The sequence below is a fragment of the Nelumbo lutea genome, chromosome 2 (genome assembly GCF_056320005.1).
Source record: "Nelumbo lutea isolate HS-2025 chromosome 2, American lotus-T2T, whole genome shotgun sequence".
NCBI lineage: Eukaryota > Viridiplantae > Streptophyta > Magnoliopsida > Proteales > Nelumbonaceae > Nelumbo > Nelumbo lutea.
The window spans coordinates 61810126-61836560 of record NC_142685.1 but is presented as its reverse complement, the minus strand read 5'-3'; the positions used below and the strand labels follow the sequence as shown (position 1 = coordinate 61836560).

The 26435-nt window shown below is 38.5% G+C and overlaps 1 protein-coding gene across 1 annotated transcript; it reads left to right on the top strand.

Annotated features, from left to right (window-relative positions):
- Nucleotides 1-1727: 1727 nt before the first annotated feature.
- LOC148871106 (uncharacterized) lies at nt 1728-25822 on the top strand. The gene is made up of 5 exons (XM_088972077.1): nt 1728-2101; nt 2838-2958; nt 3232-3665; nt 23350-23629; nt 24280-25822. Exons 1-5 carry the CDS (start codon nt 2058-2060, stop codon nt 25585-25587), a joined length of 2187 nt encoding a protein of 728 aa, XP_088828203.1. The 5' UTR covers nt 1728-2057; the 3' UTR covers nt 25588-25822.
- The last annotated feature ends 613 nt before the right edge of the window (nt 25823-26435 follow it).

Sequence of the window (26435 nt, the reverse complement as noted above, 5' to 3'; positions counted from 1 at the left end):
TACATTACCCAACTCAAAAGGCAATACGGAACATTTTGTCTTATAGTTTAGTGCAGTCCAATGGCCTAATGTTGATATGGATACAAAAACACACCTTAAGTGACCAAAACAATTTTACATCCAAATCTAGTTTAGCAACATTGTGTTGAAAGGTTCACCTGAAAGATGTTTATTGACAGAATTGTTAATGGGTTGACTCTGCTATGGTTGAGGGCATACTGGTTCTGATACGATAAAAAAAAAAAAAAAATTACAGGCTCAGTTTGAAATGAGTACAAATACAAATTTGTAGAGTGTAAAACCTTGTATTTTGTATGTATTTGTATTGTACATATTTGTATTTATACTCCTTCCAAACTGAGTTATAGGGACTATTTTGTCCGACATGATAAAACCTAATTGTGATTGTTTGTTCTTGACCTATTGATAGTCCTATTTCATATCTTTTTTTATATATATGCATACATGTATGTATGTATGTATTTATGTATCTATATATATACATATATTTGCATATACATGTATGGATTAATTATTGCTAACATGGAACGGTCTAACCCATTTGACCCAGACGGCCGAATGAGTGGTCCACGACCTGGAGGCAAAAACAGTTTGGTCTCTGGGTTGGTTTTTAAAACAGCATTAGTTATTTATTTATTTATTATTAGTATAATTATTTTATTAATTTTATTATCAATAATAATATTATTAATGTTTTTAATTTTTAAATCAACATTAGTGTTTAATTTTTTATCACTTGTTAAATTAATTCATACTATTGAATTGCATTTTGCTTAAAACACCAAAAAAATATTATTCTTAATCGACGACGTAGATCACATCACATTGTGTATATGAGATACACAGAGGCCCTGAACCACACAACACCTTACAGAATACCTATATAGGTGTGGTGTGGCCTAGGCTACCAAATTTTGACCACGGCAAAGAATATCTGTTGTGCTAAGATGCAATTGAAAAGACACCACCCAATTTATCCACCACCCTAATTTTAATTTTTGATAACACAAGATGACATATCAACAGCTAAAGAAAGAAGAAAGAGCTTAGTTACAGGGATTAACAGGTCTAGTGGAGTCTTTCTTAGCCATATCTGCAACCCAGGGAGGGCAATTTTCCACAAACAGACCTGACTCCACTAGACCTCTTTTTGTTGGCACATTGGCAACTGAGTTGGAATTGGAAACATTGCATCTTGAGCCTTGTTGCTGTTTCCAGAGTTCAGTGATTGTATTTGTATGATATTGGCGCAATCGCTTTCAATAATTTGCTTCAAACCTGCTCAGAAGATGAAGATCCAAACCTTTCAAAATTGCCAGAGATGAGACTTGGGCTGGGCCAAAAGATGCTGATACTGCCAGGCCCAAATGATTCTGGATAATCACTCCAAACCAAAACCCGCTTTGCCAATACCAAAAAAGATACCATCACACCCCCTAAATTGACGAGAAGTTTAATACCCACCACGTGGCCATCGTCTCTGTTCTCATGAGTCATGATGGTCAAACGAAGTTCCAGCGTGTATTATGTGCGTCACCAATCAAACACACCCCACTCTCTTCCGAGTTCACATTAGCGCCCCACATACATATCTCAACGTGCATTGCGAACATCATCCGTGCTTGTCGTCTGGAGATGTTCTCAGTATACGGTACGATTGGAATGTGGTGTTGGACTTCTGAGGGTGAGGGGCGTGCTTTGTGGGGCGCGCACGCGAATTCCTCTCTTTGTTGCCTCTTCGGTCACTGTGGGGCTGTCGGCTAGGATAGGAGAAAGGAGAATAAAAATGAAAAATACCTTTTCGATGTAATGGCGTCTTTGATCAAACTTCTTGTCGAATTTGGGTTTCAATTCTCTGTAATTCGTCAAATTTGCTAGTGTTTCCGTAGATCGGGTTCTTAGAATGAGCTCAACTTGATGTATGAGATGCTAAGGTGATTGGAATTTCAGGTAATTTGGTTCACACTGATGTAGCAGCAGCAGCTCAAGTTTCGAAGTTAGGGTTCTTGTGGATTGGTTCGAGCTTGCTACTGAAAATGCAGAATTCTGGGAATGAAGGCCAGGATGTGCAAGATCAGAGGTAGGGAGCTGGAGCTCCCATTTCTTTTGTTTTAGCTTGTAATTAAGATGTATAAAGAGAAACTTGGTCGTTTTCCCCTCGCTTCAAATTTTCTTTCCCATTCAAGTTGCTACTAGTTGACTTGTTGTTGAGTACGGAATCATGGATTTATTTTTGTTCTTTGTGGCTTATAGATTAGTGTTTCTTATGGTCTTCTTTTATCTGATTGTGGAGAACTTGGCTGTCTGACTTTTTGGGTTTCGGAACTTAACAATGTTGGGATGTATGATGTATCTCTAGGGATCCTGGATGTGGACAAACTTAGGGATTTTGAAGAAGTATATGATGTTACTACATTTTCTTTTGTTTTTTTTTTTTTGTTTTTTTGTTTTTTTTTAATTTTTGGGAGATACAAGAGTTCTGGGTGTTTGGACTCATGGGATTGCGTTAAATGATGAAATGAGTGAGTTAAGGTTTTCTTGAGTTGCAAATTCTTCTCTACTACTGATTATGGGTGATCAGTGCTTGTTTTGGATTTTACAGGTTTTAGGTATTTGCTAATTAGATTTGTTGACAGTTAGGGGGGTCTTACATAAGCTAATTGTTGCTTTTAGTTACTTTTGTAATTTGCTGCGGAAATGCTAAAGGGCTTGGGCTTTGATAACGTATGAAGACATCAGAGTTTGTATTTTGAAGGGAAGCTGAATAACATTTTTTTGGTAAGTGAAAGATGAATAACTTCGTTCTTACTTTCCAGGCAAATAACTGGTATGGAGGACTCTACTGCTATGACTATCGAGTTCCTTCGTGCTCGGTTGCTGTCTGAAAGATCTGTTTCAAGAACTGCAAGGCAGAGGGCTGATGAGCTGGCTAAAAGAGTAAGTTTAATTGAAATCTTCATCTTTTTCTGTGGAGGCTTTCTTGTTTGATCTACTGTCGAGAAGCTATGTTTGTTTGCCATCTATCTGTTTATTATATTTTCTTTTCTTTTTGTCCTTTTCTTTTGTTTCTAGTTATAAAATATCTATCATGTTTCTTTTCTTTCACCGGGAACTTTATTAGTTATTTGAATTATTGACTGTCCTTATTCTCAATTGTTCAGAATTTCTCAAGTACTATACATTTTGTTTGTTGCCTGACACTCAAAATAGGTTATGGAACTGGAGGAACAGCTAAAGGTTGTGACTCTCCAAAGAAAGAAAGCAGAGAAAGCAACAGAAGAAGTTCTAACTATACTTGAGGACAATGGAATCAGTGACTTATCTGAGGAACTTGATTCAAGCTCTGACCAGGAAGGACTCTTCTATGAAACAAAAGAGGACAATTCCATGAAGGAAGAGGAAAACTCTGTGACTTCAAAACTAAGAAAGGAACCAGAGGAGTTGCCTGGTTTGGGCTTTGAAGGTACTTCTTTACCTGGTAAATGTTTATCATGGAAAAGCTGTAGTGATGGTCATAAACATCTTCAAAAGAAGTACATGGAACAGGCTAGGAGGCGGCGAAGCAGTTTGATTTCTAGAACTGGATCTTCTCCAAGACAGCGTCTGGGGAAGTCATGTCGCCAGATAAAACAAAGAGAAACAAGGTCAGCCTCTAATTCCTTTCTCTTTTATGTTTGGTTTATTTGTTGAGGCAATTCAAGACCTCCTGTTGTTTCCAAGGATGGCTTCTAGATGACAATCTAAATTTCCACTCAAGCAAAAGAACTTTAGTTGCCATATTTAATAGGATTTTTTATCAGTAAAAGAGTATTTTATTAATGATACTTAAAACATAAGATTAACATAAAAAGGTTAGACATATTCCTATTAAAGAACTACAATTCTGCCCAGGAAACTGCTGCCTGAGTGCCCCTTGCTTAGCTAAGGAGTCTTCCATCCCATTTGCGGTCCTTCTCTCCCATCTCAAAGTGCTATGCATTTCCTTTTCTAAGCATCAGATTTCCATAAAATGTGCCCATACAACCATACTCCTGGAGAGTTTTCATTCGTCTAGGAAATGGCAAGTTTTGAATCCCTATTCCATCTGTTGCAGCCCCATCTGTTTTGCTAGTCATATCCCTTGTGGTAGTGCCATAAATCACCATGACCAATTGGGCCCGCTACCACCTTGCCCATATGGTTTCTGAACACTCCTCCGATACCTGCCGTCCTTGGGTTGCCAAGAGAATGAGAAATCTCCCATCAAAATTCAGCTTAATCTTATTAAAACCTGGAGGTTTCCACTCCATTACCTCTCTATCTTTAACTGTAGAAGAGTTTGCTACTTGTGTCCAATTTTGTATGATATCATTAACCGAATAAGAGTGAAAATTCTCTAAAGTCTTCACCCAATGTGTCACCTTTAGTTACCATATTTGATTGATAGCCTGGCAATAAAGATATACTAAAATAAAAATATCTGTAAGAGTACATACAGAGCGCCAGGTTACATATTAGAAAGAGAAAATGGTCTATGCTTAGTCATCCTAGGTAGTGATGCAATCAGTCTGACCCTTAACTGACTAGTCAATGATTAGTTGACACTTTGATAAAACTGGTTATGAATAAACTTTGGGCCAAAGTTAGCAATGGCATTATGTTATATGTTACACAGTAAACAACCAAGAGTGATCAAATTTTTATCAGTAAAAGAGTGATATGAAGCAGCAAACATACATAAGCGTTAAATTGTGGTTGCTTGGATGAAACTCTGCCTTGCACACCTAAGTATTATGTCTACTGTAGATAATTATATTCAAGTTGAAGAAAGGGTCTGAAGAACTCTGTTTTTTGTTTTATAGTTGGCCTGATTTCTTGGCATGCACAGAAAGATGTACAGTTTCTGGCTGTACATGATGCATACTCAATACATACTTGTAATCTGAGTTTTTATAGAGAAGATATAATACAATACTTTATCTCTTCTAAAAAAAAGGAAATTGTGTCTACTTTAGCCTGATCACAGTTATAATCTGCCAAATCAATTAGAAAATATGGAAAAAAAAATCGTAATCCTCTAATCAACTATACTCTTAAGATAGTAACAAGAGATGGTGGTGTACAAAGGGAAAGAAAGGATGTGTCAGTGTTATCAAGGTGTCAACTAGTCAGTTGAGATCCATATGTATGCATCTTTATCTAGTCAGTAGATACTCATGAATCATGATGTGGTTACCTAGAATGACTAAGCATTGACTAAGTTGACTAGTTGATGAATGACTAATCAAACTCAGCCACAAAGTTATTTTAAAGTTGTATTTATTTGTCAATATCTCTAATTATTTGAAACAATGTAGATATAGAATAAAATTAAAGAAACAATAAAATAGAAAAAAGACTTGTATGAACATTGTTTTAAAAGGCTTAAGCCTTGAGGCGTGAGGTGTACGCCTTGAGGTGAGACGCACAAATTTTGCCTCAAGGCGTAAGCCTCATAACTTTGATGTGAGGCTTAAGCCTTTGTCAGAATGAGGTGTAAACCCCAAGCCTCAAGGCATGAGGCGTAAAAAGGAATAAGCCTCAAATATCAATGATTACATAGTGATTTAATGCAAAAAAATATAATTTTTTACAATGTAAAACATATAGAAAAAACACTTCAATAATTATAAGCCAAATAAAAATAAAAAAGAAAAGCCAATGAGGCAAATAAAATTCTATTAGTTTTTCTTAGTGTTTTAAGAAAGTTCAATGCAAAAAGGACTAATTAAGTTCTTAGTTTCTTTTGGATAAATGAAGTGAGATTTTTCTTATTATTCTAATTGTAATGCCTCAAGTTTGTTATTTTTCATATTTCTTATTTTTTAATAATAATAGATCAAATCAACTAAGTTGTTTCCTTTCCTCTAAATTGTTTTTTACATGAAATGTAAAATGTTTATAGTTGTTAGTTGATTAGTTATTAATTTATTTAATGCTTAAATGTTAAAACTTATTGCTTATAAACTTCTAGTTTTATGGATTTGTGTACTTTCTATCATTTTAATTTGGCATATTATATGTTATTTTCATCAATTTACAAACTTTAATTAAAATTTCCTTAAACTTTGAGGCTTACGCCTCACCTTTTTGGGCCATTACGCCTCAACTATGCCTTTAGCCTTTTAAAACATTGTGTATGAAATTCACTAATTATTTGGCTAATGGTATATAAAATAAGAAAAAAAACATAAAATGAATCCGGTAGTGAAGGATTGAAGAGGTTAGGGACACAGTTTTGATTAGAGCAGTACACTGGCTGAAATTCATTGATTCTTTTTCAAATGTGTCAATGGACAATCTACTCAGAAACTGGAAAGAAGTTGCTGAATCTTCATTCCCTAAGGTTGTTTCTAATTATCAGTGGTATCCACCAGGAAGTCTGCCCAGACGCTGAACCTCTCAGACTTGAACCAGGCCAGAATCAAAGTGAAAAGGCGAGGCGTTCATATTATCCCTATATCGATTCCCCTACTCGATAGGAACGTCTGGTTCTATATCTCTGTAGAGGTGGAGAAGACGAACAAGTCGACTCGCTCTACCGGCTCCTTTCCACGTGGCAACTCCTCCTTCGACGTCTCTCTACATGCAAGCTCAGACAAGTTCCAAGAGGGTGAAGCAAAGTCGGCGGCGAGTCTCAAAGCAGAGGCGAGAACTTTAACAGAGCAGCTCAAAAGTTCAAACTTAGGAAGGAAACTAGACAGTCTCGATCCTTCTTAAAGACTTCCCAAGACTCAAAACTGTCACCCAGAAACCAGGATCTGAAACCCAACCCGAATTCTAATCGGTTCAAAATCCAGGGCCTATCCTTAAAGGCCCATGACTCTTTGGTGGACCCAGACCCAAGTTCTTCAAGCCCACTCAAAAGCCCCTCATTCTCTGGGCTCTCAGTGCCTGAAACCCCTCCCAGCTCGGGTTGGCAGAAAGGTAACGTCTTCAAAGCTCCCACTCCTTCAGTGAGCTCTGTTTTAGCTTCAACTACTGAGGAAGACGATTTAGGGGAAGATATCAGCTCCTATGCAACAGAGTGCAATTCAGATTCTCAGGAAAAAGTGTTCGAAAGGGTCCAAAAACTATTCAAAGGGAATGTAGTTTGGGGGAGTGTCGAGATCCTAGAACAAACTCAATTAGCCAATCCAGATTATGGCAAGCTTTTGGACTCAGAGAGCCATGGTTGTAGACAAGGAAGATATTCGCCAGTCTCTTCTCCCAATCCTCATCAAGCTCGTTGGTCATCAACCGGGACTTCTTCCAATCCTCGTTAGTCCTAATTTGGTGGAATTAGGATTGGAAAAGTTAACAAACTTATTGGGAATTGAAAGAAGGGAGACAAGTCGAGAAAAACAGGGAATAGCTGAGGAGGAACAAAGCAGAAATAAGTGGGAAAAAGGGACCTGGAAAGGAATTACAAAGGCTTCAATGGGGATTAGTTACAGGATCGAAATTCAGGAGGTAGTAGGACAAACAAGGGAAATTTCAGAAGAGAGGCTTAATGAAAATCTTAAGCTAGAATGATTGGGGGTTGGGAGGTCAGCTCAAAAGAAACCCAGTGAAGGAGACCTTAGAAAGAGCAAACCCGGACATAGTCATTCTACAAGAATCAAAGAGACATTAAGGGGTAAGAAATGGACAGCCATTCCTATAGTGGGATCTTCAGGAGGTGTCATCTTAGCTTGGAATGAAGACGAACTCTCAGGCTTGGAGATTGACAAAGGAGAATACTCAATCTCAGTCCTCTTCACCAACATTAAAGATGGATTCAACTGGATTTTAATTGGGGTGTATGGTCCTAATTCTCCCTATGAGGGAGAGTTTCTGGGGGGAGTTGGATTCTTTGCATGAAGAGGAAGACATTCCGTGGTGTATAGAAGGAGATTTCAATGTTATAAGATTCAGTCAAGAGCACTTAAGGTGCAGAGCATTTCTAGACACAACTTGTGTGATCTTCCCCTCAAGAATGGACAGTTCACATGGTCAAATATGCAGGAAAATAACATCAGTTGCAGACTTGACAGATTTCTCCTTTCTCAAGAATGAATAGAGAATTTTCCCAACTTATTCCAGGAAATTCAGCCTTGATGCACTTCTGATAATTGGCCCTTAGTGCTGAATACTGAATTGACTATTAAAAGAAAATCCCCTTTCAGACTGGAAAAAGTGTGGGCCTTACACTGATTGGTGGAAGGAATGTAATGTGGAGGGATAGGCTGGTTACAAGCTATTACAAAAGCTAAAATTTAAAGGAAGTTAAAAGTTTGGGGAAAAGAAGAGTTCAAGGCCTTTGAAGATGAGAAAAGGTGAATTCTTTCGGAGCTGGAAGAGTTAGATATAAGGGAACAAAATGGTTCTATAGATAACTCAGGCAGAGTAAGAAAGCTGACTTGAGGAAAATGTGGGAGAAGGTAGTCAGAAGAGATGAAATTTATTGGAGGCAGAGATTGGGAGTGAGATGGCTAAAGGAAAGAGACAATAACTTAATATTCTTCCATGTTTACGCTTCAGGAAGGTTTAGCAAAAATTTCATCTCTAAATTGAAAGTGGACAAATGGGAAGTGGAGAATGTTGAGGAGATCACAGAAGCTTTTCTTTCCTTCTTCAGAAGTCTGTACTGTTAAGGAGAGAGCTTGCAGCCATCTCTTGAGGAGTTGGGAAGGCTCGACCCTGCCCTTAGAAAAGAAGTCTTGGCTGGAAAGAAGCTTTGAAGTATCAGAAATTAAAGAGACTGTTTTTAGCATGGATGGAGATAGGGTTCTAGGGCTAGATGGTTTCCCCTTGTTCTTTCAGAAGTGCTGGGGGATTGTTAAAGAAGATCTAATAGAGTTTTTCAGGGATTTCCACTCCTCTTCCATTGTAAATAAAGGATTAAATTCAAACTTCCTTTGTCTTATCCCAAAGAAAGGGGGGAATTTTCGAGGTCAAGGATTTTAGACCAATAAGTTTGGTGGGAAGCATTCACAAAATTTTGGCCAAGGTGTTAGCAAGGAGGCTCAAAGAAGCCTTAGGAGAATTGATATCCCCAAATCAGTTTGCTTTCGTCAAGGTAAGACAAATTGTGGACAACATCCTAATTGCAAATGAGTATGTAAAAGACAGAAAAGCTTCTAAGAAGCTCGGGGTTCTAGTTAAATTAGACCTTGAAAAAGCTTATGACAAAGTAGATTGGGATTGCATCTTAGATTGCCTAAAACTGAGGGGTTTCGGTAGGATGGATTAGGTGGATGAAAGAGTGATGGTTAATGGGGAACTAAAAGGTTACTTCAAAGCAAGTAGAGGGCTAAGACAGGGCTGCCCACTCTCTCCTTTCCTCTTCACTCTAGTGATGGATATTTTTACCTCTTTGAGAAAGCCAACCTTCTTAATCTGGTGAAAGGTTTTGAAATAGGGAGGAACTCGGTTCCTATTTCTCAATTACAATTTGCTGATGATATCATTTTATTTCTAGATGCCTCCATAGAGAACATCACTAATGCAAAATGAATAGTTGAATGTTTTGAACTAATCACGGGTTTGATGTTCAATTTCAGCAAAAGCAGCATAGTAGCCATAAATTCTATAATAGAGGATCTCCTTGAACAGTTCAAATTAGTGCTGGAATGCAAAGTGGAAAACCTCTCTATTTCCTATTTAGGGATGCCCCTTGGAGGAAACCCAAGATCCTTTAGCTTTTGGGGGCCGGTGGTGGAGAAATGTGAGAAGTTAGCATCTTGGAAGAGATGTTATCTATCAAAAGGGGGAAGACCACACTTCTAAAAGCCTCCCTAGCAAATTTGCCTATCTATTTCCTTTCAGTGTTCTGAATTCCGATGAAAGAAAGAAATTTAATTGAGAAAAAAAAAACTTTCTGTGGGATAGAGGAGGGGAAAAAAGAAATAATTTGGTAAGTTGGGGATCAAGTTTGCAATTCAAAGGAGGAAGGGGGTCTAGGAGTTGGACATCTGAAAGAAAAAAACACTTATTTTCTAGGTAAATGGCTGTGGAGGTCCCCCATCGAATCCAATGCTTTTTGGGCAGCTGTCGTCACAAGCAAATATGGATTAAGCAATAACAGATGGGATAGCAATCTCCTTTCGAATTGGGTAAAGTCTTCAAACCCTTGGAAAGGTATAGTCTCTTCACACCCTACATTTTTTCCTTTTATTAGATATAAAGTGGGGAATGGTTCAAAAATTAAATTCTGGAAAGACCTTTGGTGGGGGAATTCTACCTTAGCAACCTTCTTCCCTAGACTTTTCAACCTCTCCCTAGATAAAAAACTCAAGCGTTTCCAGCAATGAAAAGAAGTTCTGGCCTTGATGGAGGTTATACAAAGGGCAAAGAACTGAATATTAGAAAACTAATTATTTAGGGAGATTCGAGATTGGTAATTAATTGGATACAAAGTGATGAGATGATGTGGATTTACAGCAATGAAAAGAAGAAATTTAGATGGCTGACAAGAGAGATGGAAATCTCTTTCAACTGGATAAAATGCTGTACTAATTCTGTAGTGGATGCTTTAGCCAAACAAGGGGTGGGAAGAGAAACTTTAGCCAAACAAGGGTCGGGAAGTGGTTTAGGGGGTAGACCAGCCTTAAATCGGCTCCTTTGAACCAGATTAAAAAAAATAAAAAAGAAACAAAAAAAAGAGTACCGTTACTCCCTATCGGCGTATCGCCCTATATCAATACTTTGAACCTTGGTGGGGAGAGAGAAGAGTTTTTATCTTTCATTGTCCTTTTGCCTTGTACACTTCGTACTTATTTGTCATGTACTATTAGCATATATTTTCTAATGAAAGTTTGATGTTATCGATCAAAATTCCCAATCTGTGGTATGTAGATGTCTAAGGGTGGCCACTATGTGCAAAAAAAAAAAAAAAAAAAAAAACATGTCAAAGGTTAGGACCATATCCAATCAATCCCTCCCAAGACTCCAGATAGATGGGACCAACATTGGATAATAATGGCCTAGTGGTGTTTTGGTATGGAGTTACTTAGATAAAGGGCACACCAGATAGTCAAAGGTTGTCCTCTTCCTTTGGAAAAGAAAGTTTGTACTTCTCTATCCTAGCCTATCCAGCCTAACTTTTTATTTTAATGTTTGAAAAACAAAGACTGTAAACTAAATGTTCAATATCATTCTTTTATTGCATAATTGTGACTTGCAAGGTTCAAAGTATCGATACTAGCCGATACGCTGGTAGGGGCCCTTTTTTTTTTAACTTCCACTTATTTTTTTTTCGATTTTGGTTCAGAGGGGCCGGTTTAAATCCCGGTTATCCTCTGAACCAGGCCTTGACCCGATACAATCCCTGTAGGGGCGTATCAGGAAGGGCTCGATACGATACCTATCGGCCGATACGTAACGTTTTTCGAACCTTGGTGACTTGTATTAACTTATTTATAGATTGCATCAATATCTTAAATTTAGAACATATCATTTTTGTTGACTAGTCATTGCCTAGGTACTAAATGGTAATCATACCAATTAGAGAGGCAATGACTAGCTATTGCCTCACCACATTTATGGCAATGGGATGTATAGAAATTGATGAAAATGATAATCAGGTACAATGATTTATGGGTAAGGGGCTTTTGTTAGTTGGGTTTTATTTTAGTTTGGTTCTTCTTCAAGGTGTGAACAACAACACACCTAAGTTTTTTGACAAAACCCTTTCTTCTTCTTCTTCTTAACTTGAGTACTTTAACTTGGTATCAAAGCATTGGAAGATCAAGGAGAGCATCAACCACTGGTTGTGACTCACAGATGAACTTGTTGACGTCAGCACATTGCCGGTTGACGTTAGTAGCCTGTACAATCGATGGTGTCCATTTACGGTTTTGACACCCATTGATGTGCCTCGTTTTTATAGGAATTTTGATATACATATCATGGAGATATGAAGCTCTTTTACATTTTCTTGGATTTTTCAGATGAAAATTGGCAAAAAATACAGATTTGGAGTTTAGGGCTTGCATGCTCGCATTGTGTGCTGGTTGTTGTTAAATCCACTTGCATATGAATTGTGGTAAATCTCTGAGATTATAGGAAGTAGTCTCAGATTTTTTGGAGCCCTAAAACTTTTTTGGGAATGTTTTTCGTCCCCTATTTTGCCGCTAACACCTTTTCTTTTGTTTTACTGTTGTAGCCTGTGTTTAACCTTCAAGGAAAGGTGTTTGGGTGTTCATCTAGTGTTGGTGAGAAAAGTGTTTTTAGAGGGGTGGTGATTAATGGACTCACACAAGGATGTGTACGTACCTACCTATGTCCTCCTGGGAGGTAATGACAGTGCTAGAGGGAAAATTACTACTATAAAACTAGATGGAACTAATTTTCTTGAATGGTCTCAATCAGCTAATCAATTGGTGGAAGAGGTAAGCTTGGGTTTATTATCGGTAAGGAAGCTAAGCCGAAGCTCAAAGATCCAAATTATTCCAAATGGAATCAGGATAATTTGTTGGTTATGTCATGGCTTGTATGCTCTATGCAGCCTCACATTGCCTGCAACTATATATTCCTTTCAACAACTAAGGACATTTGGGATGGGTTAACTTCAACTTATTCTCAAGCGAAGAACACGGCTAGAATCTATCAATTGCAAAGAGAAGCATGTAATATGTGATGGGGGGAGAAATCGGTGGCCATGTATTTCTCTTCCTTACAATCAATTTGGGAAGAAATGGATCATTTAGAAGCTTTGGAGTGGAAGGATCCTATTGATGCTGAACAATACATGAAGTGCATTGAGAAAAACCGAGTTTTGATTTCCTTGTTGGAGTAAATGCCGATTATGATTTCACTAGGCAACACATCCTTAGTGTTGATATTTTGTCACTCTCCACAGCATATTCTTTGGTGTAGAATGAAGAGAATAGGAGGATTGCCATGATGCAAGTTCCTGTTAGTGAACACACAACTCTTGTGTCTATAAAACCCAAATAGAGTTCTAGTAAACCTGAAGAGGTAGTTTGTGAATATTGCAAGAAGCCAAGGCACACCAAGGATAGGTGCTAGAAACTAAATCCCCACCTAAAGCTTGAGAAGTTTAAAACTGGAAAGAAGGTTAATGCTCATGTTGCTACAACTAGTCATGATTCTCAAACTCACATGCTTAAGGGAAATTCTTCTGCTCAGGCATCTACTCATGACACCTCTGATGTGATGGAAAAATTGAGAGGCATTTTGATCCATTTTGAAAAGAGTAGGTTGCCTACATCTGCTGGTTCACATACACCTTTTAGTGCCTTTGCAAAATTAGGTACTGCACTTGCGTGTCATGCCTCATCCTCTGGCTCTTGGATAATTGAAATAGGAGCTAGTGATCATATGATTGGTATGCCTTCCTACTTTACCACGTATAAACTTTTTTTAGGGAAAGGTAAGATTATTGTTGTTGATGGATCTCAGACCCCAATCTTGGGTTTGGGTGAAGTTAAACTTACCAACAACCTTTCTCTGAAATCAATTCTCCATGTCCCACAACTGCATAGAAATCTCTTATCTGTTAGCTCACTTACAAAGTTTTATAGTTGTTCTATAACCTTCTGTCCATCTTATTGTGTCTTCCAGGATCTAAGTACGGGGAAGACGATTAGTAGTGGACATGAAGCTGATGGAGTTTATCTTCTTGATAAGTCTCCAAAGTTTGGGTTAATGTGTATGTCTGAGTTCTGTCATGATGAAAAACTAAGTCAATTGAAATTGTGGCATCTCCGTCTTGGACATGTGTCTTTTGGTTTATTGAAGTTTTTGTTCCGTGTCTAGTTCTGGTCTACAATGTGAGATCTGTCAACTATCAAAGCAATGTACAACCACATATTTTGCAAGTAACAAGAGAAGTAATTTTGCTTTCCATGTAATACATATTGATGTTTGGGGACCTTATTCTATTCCATATATGGGTGGTTATAAATATTTCATTCTTTTTGTTGATGACTACTCGTGGTATACCTGACTGTATTTGATGAAGAGCGGAAAGAGCCGAGATGAAGTTCCTTCAATTATAAATGGCTATTTTAATATGGTGGAGACACAATTTCAAAAGAAGATTAAGATTATTAGATTTGACAATGCTAAGAAATACTTTGAGAAGCACTTACAGACTTTCCTTGAAGAGAAAGGAGCAAGTCACCAAAGTTCATGTCCTCATACCCCCTAACAAAATGGGGTATCAGAGAGGAAAAACAGACATGTGGTTGAAGTTGCCAGGGGATTGTTATTTCAGATGCATGTCCCAACTCGGTTTTGGGGGGATGTTGCACAAATAGTTGTATATCTTATTAGCAGACTTCCTTCGCGGACCCTTCATTTCCATTCTCCTCATCAACTTATTTTTCCTGATGAGGATACCTTCCATCTTCCTCTTAAGGTGTTTGGGTGTGTTTGTTTCATCCATGACATGAGTCCTTTTAGGTTGAAATTTGATCCAAAGTCTATTAAGTGTGTCTTCTTGGGATATTCTTTAGTCCAAAAAGGGTACCATTGTTATGATCCTCGCTTTGGAAAAAGGTATGTGTCCAAAGATGTCACATTCTTTGATCCTACTCCCTTCTTTTTCTCTTCTCGTCATTCTCTTCAGGGGGAGAATGCTAGTAAAGATTGGACTCCTTTTTGTATGCTGATTCCTGCTCCAGCTATAACTGGTATTGTCGATCCTTCTCCTTCTCCTCTTCCTCCTTGTAGTGGAAGTAATACTCCTCCTGTGCCTCCTGTTCCTCGGTCTTGGCACTAGTGGTTCGTTAGACGGAAAAGGAGGATGACTCTAGAGATTGAATATCCATTACGGTTTGACTTCCCAGACTCGGGTAATTTGGATTCTGAACCTCTTCTTGTTTTTGATACTTGCGGTGAACTTGTTACTGAGCCTCCTAGTGTGGTTTCTGATCTTAACCTTCCTATTGTGGTTCGTAAAGCAAAAATGACATGTGCTAAATATCCTATCTCAAATTATGTCTCTTATGATACCTTATCTCCCTCTTATTGTCCCTATATCTCTTCCATTGCTTTTGTTTTTATCCCTCACAGTGTTACTGAGGCAGTGCAATTCCCTCATTGGAAGGATACTATGAACCAAGAAATGGAGGCGCTTGAGAAAAATCAGACACGGGACGTTGTTTCTCTTCCAGTGGGCAAAGTTCCTATTGGGTGTAAGTGGGTTTACATAGTGAAGCATAAAGCTGATGGCTCAATTGAAAGGCATAAAGCTCGACTTGTGGCAAAAGGGTATACTCAATCTTACGGCATTGATTATCAGGAAACCTTTGCTCCAATAGCCAAGATGAATTCAATTCGAGTTATCATGTCTCTTGTTGCCCATTATTCGTGGTCCTTGTATCAAATGGATGTTAAGAATGCCTTCCTTAATGGCGACCTTCAGGAAGAAGTATACATGGAACTTCCTCCTGGAGTGAATAGGAGTGAAGGAAATGTTTGTCATTTGAAGAAATCCCTTTATGGCCTTAAACAGTCCCCTAGAGCTTGGTTTAACAGATTCAAAAAGCTCTCTTAGAATTGGCTTTTCTCAATCTCAAATGCACAATATCCAGATATGGATCTCCTGTCATCAACACATCTAGCCCAATCCGCATCTGTATGCACTTCTATTGTCATGTGACCACTATTCTTGAAGAGTATACCTCTCCCTAGACATCTCTTTAAGTAGGCAAGAATCCTTTCTACTACAAGGAGGTGGATGGTCCTAGGAGAATGCATGTATTGGCTAACAACACTAATAGCATAAGAAATATCTGGCCGAGTTTGGTAGAGATAAAGAAGTTTCCCAACCAGCCTTTGGTACATAGCCCTGTCCTCAAGAAGTTCTCCATTTTCTGCACTTATTTTATGGTTAAGCTCAATAGGTGTGTCGGTAGGTTTCACTCCTAACTTTCAGTTTTTTCCAGTAAGTCCAGAACATACTTCCTTTGAGAGATAAAAATGCCATGCTTAGATCGAGCTACCTCAATTCCTAGGAAATAGTGCAATTCCCCTAGGTCTTTCACTTCAAATTCCTTGTGAAGATGTTGTTTAAGGGTTTCAATTTCACTAATATCACTCCCTATTATCACAATGTCATCTACATAGACTACAAGTAGAGTCAGGGAAAGATCTGTCTTCTTAAAGAAGAGAGTGTGATTTGATTCAGCCTGTATGTAGCCGAATTTGTCAAAAGCTAGTCAAAACCTATCAAACCAAGCTCTTGGAGATTGTTTCAGTCCGTACAAGGCCTTCTTCAAAAGGCAAACTTTCTTTCTTGCTTCTGTACTATTAAAACCAAGGGTAGTTCCATGTATACCTTCCCTTGCAAGTCTCTGTTGAGGAAAGCATTCTTAACATCCAATTGAAATAGTGGCCTTGAGAAGTTTGCAGCAATGGATAATAGGACTTTGATAGTGTTCATCTTTGCAACATGTGCAAAGGTTTCCGTATAGTCTATGCCATAAGTTTGTGTGAATCCCTTTGCAACCAATCTGGCCTTATACCTCTCTATAGTACCATCAACATTATATTTCATAGTAAACACCCATCTGCACCCAACGGGTTTCTTCCCTTTAGGCTGGTTAACTAGTTCCCATGTGTTGTTCTTAACAAGAGCATCCATCACTTATTCCATTGCTTCCTTCCATTCAGGCATCAGAAGGGCTTCTTGCACTTTTCTGGGTATAGGAATAGTAGCAATAGATGCTAGGTAAGATCTATAGGATTCTGAGAGACAATCATAGGAAAGGAACTTGGAGATGCAATGGGCAGTGGATGAGGTGCAACGACGCTTCCCTTTGCGAATTGCAATTGGAAGATCAATGTCATCTAGCAGTGAAGGCTGAGCATCTGTAATGGTGGGATCAACTGTGGGGGCAGTAGTAGTGTCTGGATCTAGGGCTATAGAAGATGTTGGAATCAATGTTTTAAAAAGTGGAGGCGTGAGGCATAATTTAGAACACAAGAGGTGTAATCCTCCTGAACACAAGGAGGCGTAAGCCTTCTTAAGAGGAGGGGGGGTTAGGAGGAGGATGAAGAGGAAAATGGGATCTCATTTTTTCTTTATTTTTAATAAAAATCTTTTATATTAAGAATAAAGATGCATAACAGTAGTTCAAAGGGGGGTCTTGTCGAAGCGAAGGCTAGCGAGAGAAGCGAGCTCGCCGAAGCGGAGTAGGGGGCAAACCATTTTCTTTCCCCTTATCTTTTCTTCCCTTCCCTTTCCTTTTCTTTTCTTTCATTTTCTCTTTTTTTTTCTCCTCTTTCCTTTCCTTTCCTTTTCTTTCCCTTTCTTTTCCTTTCCTTCCCTTTCCTTTCCTTTCCCTTTCTTTTCCTTTCCTTTCCCTTTCTTTTCCTTTCCTTTCCTTTCCTTTCCTTTTCTTTTCTTTTCTTTTCTTTTCCTTTCCTTTCCTTTATTTCTTTTTTCTTTTTTTTTTCTTGTATTTTCATATCAAGTGTGCATGAGGCATAAGAGGCGTACGCCTCTAGCACACCTCATGAAAAAAGCGCAAGAGGTGTATGCCTTAGAGGTATTAGCACCTCTGGCATACGCCTCAAGGCGTTTTGGGAGCGCCTCGCCTGGAGGCGCGCCTGTAGGCGCGCCTGTAGGCGTATTCCTCCCACGCCTTTTAAAACACTGGTTGGAATTGACCTGGATTTCTGTTGAGCACGAGAATCAACCTGCCTCCACCACTTTTTGTGATACACTCAACTCTTTGCATTTTTGACAACCCTCACCCTCTTCACAACTCTCTCCCTCAGTAACTGGGACAGGTAAATGAACTTTTGGGGCTGAAACTGAAATCCCTTCCTCATTACTCTCCCCTTGAGGAGAAGCTCTATAATAGTAGGGCAAATCCTAAAAAAAGTGACATCCATGGACGCAAACCGCTTCCCTGAAACAGGCTCATAACAGCAATATCCATTTTGATTTTGTGCATACCCAAGGAAAATACATTTAGTAGCTTTGGGATCAAACTTGGAGCAATGAGGTCCAAGGATTTGAACAAAACAAGTACACCCAAAAGTTTTGAGGGGAATAGTGAACATGTCCTTATCTGGATACAAAAGACTGAATGGAGTTTGCTTGTTTAGAACCCGTGAAGGAACCCTGTTAATAAGGTACACGGCTGTACGGATTGCATCCCCCCTGAAGCGTATGGGAACATTAGAGTTGAGCATGATGCTTCTGGCTACCTCTAAGATATGTTTATTTTTTCTCTCAGCAACCCCATTTTGCTGAGGTGTACGAGGATGAGTGCTTTGATGAATGACCCCATGATCAAGGAGATAGGATGCCAAGGGTTTTGCAAAGTATTCCTTGGCATTATCGAATCTAAGAGTTTTGATCTTGGTTTCAGACTGGGTTAGAACCATCTGATGGAAAGCCTGGGTAAAAAAAATGACCTCATCTTGAGAGTGCATAAGATAAACCCATGAGAAACGGGTATAATCATCAACAAATGACAAGAAATGTCTATACCTTCCCATGGTAGGAGTATGATACGGCCCCCAAACATCAATATGCACAATTTCAAAAGGAAGGTTGCTTCTTTAATTACTCGAAGGATAAAAGACTCTTCAAAGACCCAAAAGACAAATGACCTAAGCGGTTATGTCAAAGCATAATCTTACTCCAAGACTGAGAGACAAACAATTTCCCACTTCACTCTGCTTCCCCTGTGAATGTTCAAGCAAATAGACTCCATTCATCTCATGGTCAATCCCAATCACTTTCTTCGTTTCCAGATCCTGAAAAACACCAATCAGGGAAAAAGATTACTGAATAGTTTTGATTTTTTAGTAATACTACTAACTGAAAGCAAGTTAGCACTAAGCTTGGGAGCATGCAAAACTGAGGATATGGTGATGGCATCTCCCTTGCCAGAAATTGGCACAAGAGAGCCATCAGCAATAGAAACTTTGTCTCTCCCAGAGGATAAACAATAGGTGCTAAACAAAGTAGATAAGCTGGTCGTATGGTCTGAAGCACCTGAATCTATTACCCGGAGAGGTCTAGTGTTACCTGGGATAGAAGCATGACATGCGGTAGCTCTTGTACCTGTATGAGCAAGGGCTGAAGTAGGATGAGCAGGTGTGGTGGTTGAAGACTAAGATGTAGATCCAGAAATACCAGCTTCATTCTCTAGTTGTGTCAGTACAGCCTAGACAACTGCTAAGGCATCCAAAGATGTGGTCCTTATGTTGGAAGAAGATGCATTGTCAGTAGTAGTTGCTACATTAGCACTCCCCTTCTTGCTTCTAAGTCTAGTTGGCATTAGGTGAGAATGCAACTTCCAACAGGTATCCCTAGTGTGTTTGGGCTTCTTGCAATGATCACAAAAAATATCTCTTTTGTCTTCCTTCTTAATTTCCCTTTTCTTCTCCTCTCCAACCTTGAATTTTGTTGCTGCCAAGGCTGCTTCTATGGGCTGAAAAGAAAGCATCACCTTCCTCCTACTCTCTTCACCGTGGACTAATGAATAGGCCTGAGATAGAGTCACACTCTCCCTAGTGAGAAGTTGCTGTCTTGTAATATCAAAATCTGAGTTTAGACTGGCTAGGAACTCAAAAACTTTATTTGTTTCAATCAGTTTTCTATATGTTGCTGCATCCCTCTGGCTTTTCCATTCAATAGTTTCCAAGTGATCAATTTCATGCCAAAGAGATTTCAGAGTAGCAAAATACACTGAGACTGACTTTTCCCCTTGTTTGAGGTTGCTTACTTCACACTTTAGTTCATAAGCTCTAGCCACATTAAGAGGTTGAGAATAAGTCTCCTTCATGCTGTCCCAGATTTCCTTGGCTGTTTTTGCCCAAAGGTAGTTTCAGCTGATGTGAGGCTGCATAGAGTTGCATAGCCAAGTCATCACCAAGTAGTTCTCTTTAACCCATCTTGGATGAGATGTATCTTCCTTGGCTGGTTTCTTTGTGTCTCTAGTCACGTACCCTAATTTTCCTCTACCCCCAATGGCCATCATTGCCGATTGGGCCCATTCCATGTAATTTGTTCCATCAAACCTAACAGTGGTAATCTGGAATGAATTTTCAGTCATGTTACCAGTCCCAAAACCTTCCCCTTGAGTTTTCATCTCACTTCCAACCTTTTCCAAACTAAATAGGTCGCAAAACTCCAACAAGAAGACTAAAGAAAACTAATTTTCTACTGAAATACCAAGAAAACAACGAACAACAATCCAGAAACTGATCTCAGCAAAGAATAAGAACCAGAACTTAATTTCAGTGACAGTTCCTTCTCAAAACTGTAACATTAATCAAAACACCAGAGAATAACAGTTCAGAAACTGATTTCAGTAAAGGATAAGAACCAGAACTGTAACTTTAATCAAAACACCAGAACCCTAGGTCAAGATCAGCAAAGAACAGGTCTTGATTCTTTAAAAACAGCAAGGTGATCTCAGATTTATTATGCTGCTTAAAGGTTGTACCTTCTCAGTAAAAGGAACTCTGATCGTCTTCTTTGGTTTGAAACCTTAACCTTGATCGAATCTGAACTCTTTCTCAGAAAAAAAGAATTCTGATCGTCCTCTTTGGTTTGAAACCCTACCTTGATCGAATTTGATCTCTGATTCTTCCTGGTTCAATCTTTCACCTTCTTGGGCAGTCTACAGTACTCCAGTAACCTCCAAGAACCAGGCAGCTGCTGCAGAGGTCTTGATCTAATGGATTTTCATGTAGCCGACCAGATCAGGCTTACATGAAAACCCTAGTTTTTCTCGCCAATCGCTCTGATACCAACTTGAAGAAAACTAGTAGATTTCTGACTTACTGCAAGGAAGGAAAAGAACTAGGCTTCGAAGAGAGAAGGGAAGAGGGAGAGAAGAGAAGAGAGGAGAAGAGAGGAGAAAGGGGATCGGTTGATTATTCTGCCGCCCCATAAATTTCATTATATGGTTTAGTTTCCTTACAAGAATAGGAGATAAAAAAAAGAAAGATAAATCCTAATCCTTTCTAGAATAAAACAAATCATAACATAGGATAAGGCCGGCCGACCCAACTTAAAACGAATTAAAATAACCAAGTGTGGGTTATCTGTCTTTCTATCACACTCGTGGCTACTTAGTATTTCTACATTATCATAGGGGATGATATCTCTGGAATTGCTGAACTTAAGTCTTTTCTTGTTACTGAATTTGAAATTAAAGATCTTGGAAATCTTCGGCATTTCCTAGGGATTGAGGTCGCAAGGTCAAAGAGGGGCATTTATATTTCTCAAAGGAAATATGTCCTTGATCTACTTTAGGAAGTAGGGAAATTGGATTGTAAACCAGCTGAAACTCCAATTGATGCTAATCATTAGTTGGGAGTTGACGATGGAGATGTCCTTCTTGACAAAGCTATGTATCAAAGACTTGTCGGTCGCCTTCTCTACTTGTGTTTGACTAGACCAGATATATCATATGCTGTGAGTGTGGTTAGCCAATATATGCACATGCCTAGATCATCTCATATGCAAGTAGTGAATAGAATACTTGCCTATTTAAAAAGATGTCTAGGAAAAGGGATGTTGTATTCTAATCATGGGCATCTCAAGGTAGAGACTTATTCTGACGCTGACTGGGTAGGTTCTATTGATGATAGGCGGTCTACTTCTGGCTATTGTACCTTGGTGGGTGGTAATGTTATATCTTGGAGAAGTAAGAAACAATCAGTTGTGGCTCAATCTAGTGCAGAGGTAGAGCATAGAGCTATGGCTCATGGAGTTTTCGAATTGTTATGGCTGAAGAACTTGTTGATAGAAATGGGAGTGCAGATTGATACTCCAATGATTTTATATTGTGACAATCAAGCAGCCATAAACATAGTCCACAATCCTGTTCAACATGATCGTACAAAGCATATAGAGGTTGATCGACATTTCATTAGAGAAAGGGCTTCTAGTGGAGAGGTTTGTTTACCTTTTGTGTGGTCTTAAGATCAATTGGCCGATTGTCTTATTAAGGTGTCTCAAAATCAAAGCTTGACAATAATCTTAGCAAGCTGGGCATGACAAATATTTATGCTCAGCTTGAGGGGGAGTGTTGAGAGTGTAAGGGCATTTATGTCCTTTCATGTTTTTTGTATTTAGGCACCTATTCAAGGGCCCATTTGCAGTTTTTTTTTCAAATGTTAAGAAAAGGAATTCTTCAGGGCCCGTTTGTAATTCAAGGGCCCATTTGTATTTGGGTGCCTATTCAAGGGCCCTCCTCTTCTTCTTCTTCTTGAGTACTTTAACTCTTTTATCTTCAAAAATAAATAAATAAAAGGCATGTCTAGATGCACAGATGAGGCACATTTCAAGGTTTGTGTCTTGCCTAGTCCTAGGCACAACCCCTTTGAAAAGGTGAATGCCTCTACTCAACTCCTTTTTGTTAATATTGTTCATTCACTTTTTTTTTTTTGATACAAGTCTTTTTTTTTAAAGATATTGAATTATAATTAAATTTATAAAACCTTTTTTTGTACGAATTAAGAATTTAAGACCCTAACATGGACTTGTTTGGGCTTGCCTTAAGGGGGCTTGGTACAAAGGCAGCTCGTGAAATTAGGAATGAAAGATATTTAACGTCACACTAGCTTTTTGAAATGATGTGATTGGGAAAGTAATAAAGAGTTTGAAAGTTATGTGTTATATATGCTTTATATGTGTTATTTATAGTGCTTGAATATGTTTTATATGTTGTGTTATTTTATATTTGCATTTTCACTTTAAATATGCTTTATATGTTATGTTTATGTATTTTAATTTGAGCTAATAATATTTTGAAACATTTAGTTTAAAATCAATATTTGCATTTTTAATTAATACTATTTATATATTTTCTTGTTTTATTTTGAAGTTTTACATTTTTTTGTATTTTTTTTTTGAATTTTTTAAAAATTTGCACCATGCTTCGAAAAGGCGCATACCTCACCTTGCACCTTGTTCCTGGGGCACAAAAAGCCCTTTGCACTTTTTTCTTGCACGTTGCACTTTTAAAACATTGATCAGGTATAGGAAAATTTTGGAATCGAATTTGAATAACACTGGTATCCTACCACATTTATAACACTGGGATGTATAAACTGATGAAAATGGTTAATTTGGTATGGCAAATTTGTCATTGCAATTGAATCTCTCTCAGTTTGAATCTATTGAGTGGTGTTGGTATCCTCTGCTTGCAAATGTGCCATATGTTGTAGGATGTTCTGTGTCCACTTTAAGAGTAACCAAGAATTTCTCATTGTGGTTTGTTGTTTTCCAAGACACCTTGGATGCATTCTCAACACATATAAAGACACATAAAAGAAAATCATTGGATTCATTACCACCATATTCATATATAAAATCTTTCTGCCTTTTGTTTATGTTGTCAGATCTGCAGCAGATGAGGTAAACAATGGGCCTCTCCTGTTTGATGCTCAAGAAAATGGAGCTGACAGATGCTTCAAAGATGGGCCTGTGACCTTGGAAGGTCCTAGAGACAAGGAAGAGAAAGTGGGTAAAATTGGCCTTTATGTTAATGGAAGCGGGCAAGATGCAGATATGGAAAGAGCATTAGAGCAGCAGGCCCAGCTCATAGGTCAATATGAGGCAGAAGAAAAGGCTCAGAGAGAATGGGAGGAAAGGTTCAAAGAAAATTACAGTTGTACTCCGGTATTCTTCATATGCACATTTTAAAATTGCATAACATTTATATACCTTCAATTCTACAAAACTCGGCAAACCCCTGCTATGTTGCAAAGCATAGAAGGTGTATTGCATTTTGTTGGAAATACATGGTCACCTACTCACACCTTTTATCTTCAAATTACATGGTTAAAGAAAAGCTTGATCAATACTCGGTAATGTTTGTGATATCCACATCCAAAAGAGCAGGCCAAGTACTTCAACACCATTGTTAGAGAATAGGTTGCTTTGTTACCAATAATTATGGAACTCCAGTGCTGATCCTTCATGAGATTTGGGATACTGATCAGTTTGACTTAAAATTTTTCTGTAACTAGCTTTTGATGCCTTGATTTCTTTCTTTCTTTCTTTCTCCTTTTTTTTTCATTTGGAAATTGACAGGGCATTCTATTTACTGGATGATCTAGACTTGCATATTGACCTTTATTTGCAAACAGAAAGCTATCTTCACATGTGTTGTCCCACTTGATAAAAAATCCTATGATTTATCTCCTTTCTTTTTCTGTTTACTTCAATCACTTACATCCTTACAATACGGAATGCTTGGTTATGTTTGGATATTGTGTTCTTGTTGTACTTGAAATTAAGTCTTTGTTTCTTGTTTGTGAACTATGAAGGGTTTGTGTGAACCTGGGAATCGGTCAGACATCACTGAAAAAAGGGATGATATCAGGGCAGAAATGACAGATCCTGGTGACATGGTCCCTTCTCATGGCCAAGGTGCAAAGTCAGAAGCAGAAGATGTCTGTTGCAATGATCAAGTAGAAGCCCAAGCTCCCAGTGCCTTCCTTCCCTATAGGAATGATGATATGGGATGCCTGTTGGATCAACAGTCCAGCAGTAGCAAAAGTACACCTGGTAACGAACTCCCAGCTATTTTCTCTTTTTCATGCCAAGAGAAACTAGAAGTTGACTCTAAGCAGCAGGAGCAAGATTGGTCTCAGAATAACTCTCTTCCTCCACCTTCATCTAGGCTCCCTAATCATCAATTGGCACAGAAATCTTCTCCTATGGGTGGGAATTTTGCCGAACGAGAAGTACTATACAGCCAAAACAATTCCCATGCGGTGATTGTGCATGAAACAACCAATGGCTTGGAGAGTGTGTTGGAAGCACTTCAATGTGCTAAGTTATCGCTAAAAGAGAAGCTTGATAAATTGCCATTATCAAACCAAGTGGTGGATATGGTAAGAATGCCAGAAACCACTGTTCCGGATATCAAGGCTAGTGATACCATGGAGATTCCTGTTGGATGTCCTGGTCTATTCAGGGTACCAACTGATTTCCAAGTTGAAACTACTCATCTTCATGCCAATTCATTGGGGTCTTATTCTGCTTCTGTGTTAAGTTTGGCAGGTTATTATCCCAATCCCAACATGCGAGTTGGACCTGCTGAGGCCAATCGATACACTTCCAGACCTCAACTGGACACTGCAACTAGAATTTCTACTCAGAAGCCATATGTTGATCCCTACTTGAATGCACGAATTGGTCTACCTGCTTTAAGTAGATACACCTATCCTTCCTATGCAGATTTAGTGCCAAGAATGCCAACTACCTCTATTGATGGACTTCTGGGACTGCAACCACTTCTGAGAATGCCAGCTGGCTCTAGTGATGGATTTACAGGACTGCAACCTCTGTCGAGAATGCGAGTTGGCTCCAGTGATGGGTTTCCAGAACTGAAACCAATGCCGAGAATGTCATCTGGCTCTAGTGATGGATTTTCAGTACTTCAACCTATGTTGAGAATGCCAACTGGCTATCGTCAAGGATTTCCAACATTGCAGCCTATGTCGAGAACGCAAACTGGCTCTAGTGAAGGGTTTTCAGGACTGCAAACAAGTATGAAATCTAGAATGCCTTCAAGAGATGAATATAATGTTTACCATGATCAAGTTGGACCAAATATGCATAGGTATTAGCAATCAATTGGCAGTTGCTGGGTCTGGCCTCGGTCTCCCGATGAAGATTTTGTGATACAGGTTAGGTGACATTGATTTCCTTGTATTTATGGTTATTGGGAGGTCATTTGTATCATATTTGAGTCATTGTTGAAACGAAAAGGTTTTTTTTCTCAGCACATTGTATCGTAATCAGTCTTGGCCTTTTTTTTTTTTAATTATTGAATCAGAGAATTTGAAGATCATGTTGTTAACACATCAACAGTACATGCCACTTGCTACAAAGGCAATGAACCATGCAAATGAAATCTGTTGCCTTTTTCTTTACAAGCATCTGAAGAAGGAAAACTACGCGGCGCTGCTTTTAATTGTCAACCTGATTTTAAAATCTAGGTTGGATTCTTTTGACAAGTTAAAAACTATTAATATTAATAATAAACTTTAGGCATTACAAAAATCCCTGGAAGATAATCAGCGATTGCATTTGTTGATCTCCCGACTCTATCTACTATCACGTTCAAATTTCTTGTTAACCATTTGGATTTCTTGATTTAGTTTCTGTAGCACCCAATGTTTTAAAAACCGAACTGGAATCGGAACCATTCTGGCCACTGGTTTTTTGGTTGACAGTTCGATTGTCTGGTTTGAATGGATGGTTTGTTCTGACAAAAAAAAAAAAAAAAATTAAAAACTAAAAGAAGAATTAAAATAAAGAAAATGGTCAAAACCTGTTGAATGAGTCAATGGTTCGACTGCCCGGGTCAATAGGTCATTGATCAATTTAATAGTTTTTAATCAGGGATCGGATTTGGGGTAAAATGGAACTGATTGCCTGAACAATTTCCGGGCCAAATGATCTGACTGTCGGA

Bases quoted from the DNA above. Each gene is read 5' to 3' on its own strand.
- LOC148871106 (XM_088972077.1), top strand. From the start codon at position 2,058: ATGCAGAATTCTGGGAATGAAGGCCAGGATGTGCAAGATCAGAG. The intron at 2,102-2,837 runs GTAGGGAGCTGG...CTTACTTTCCAG, and splicing joins CAGGATGTGCAAGATCAGAG to GCAAATAACTGGTATGGAGG. The intron at 23,630-24,279 runs GTATTCTTCATA...TGAACTATGAAG, and splicing joins AAAATTACAGTTGTACTCCG to GGTTTGTGTGAACCTGGGAA.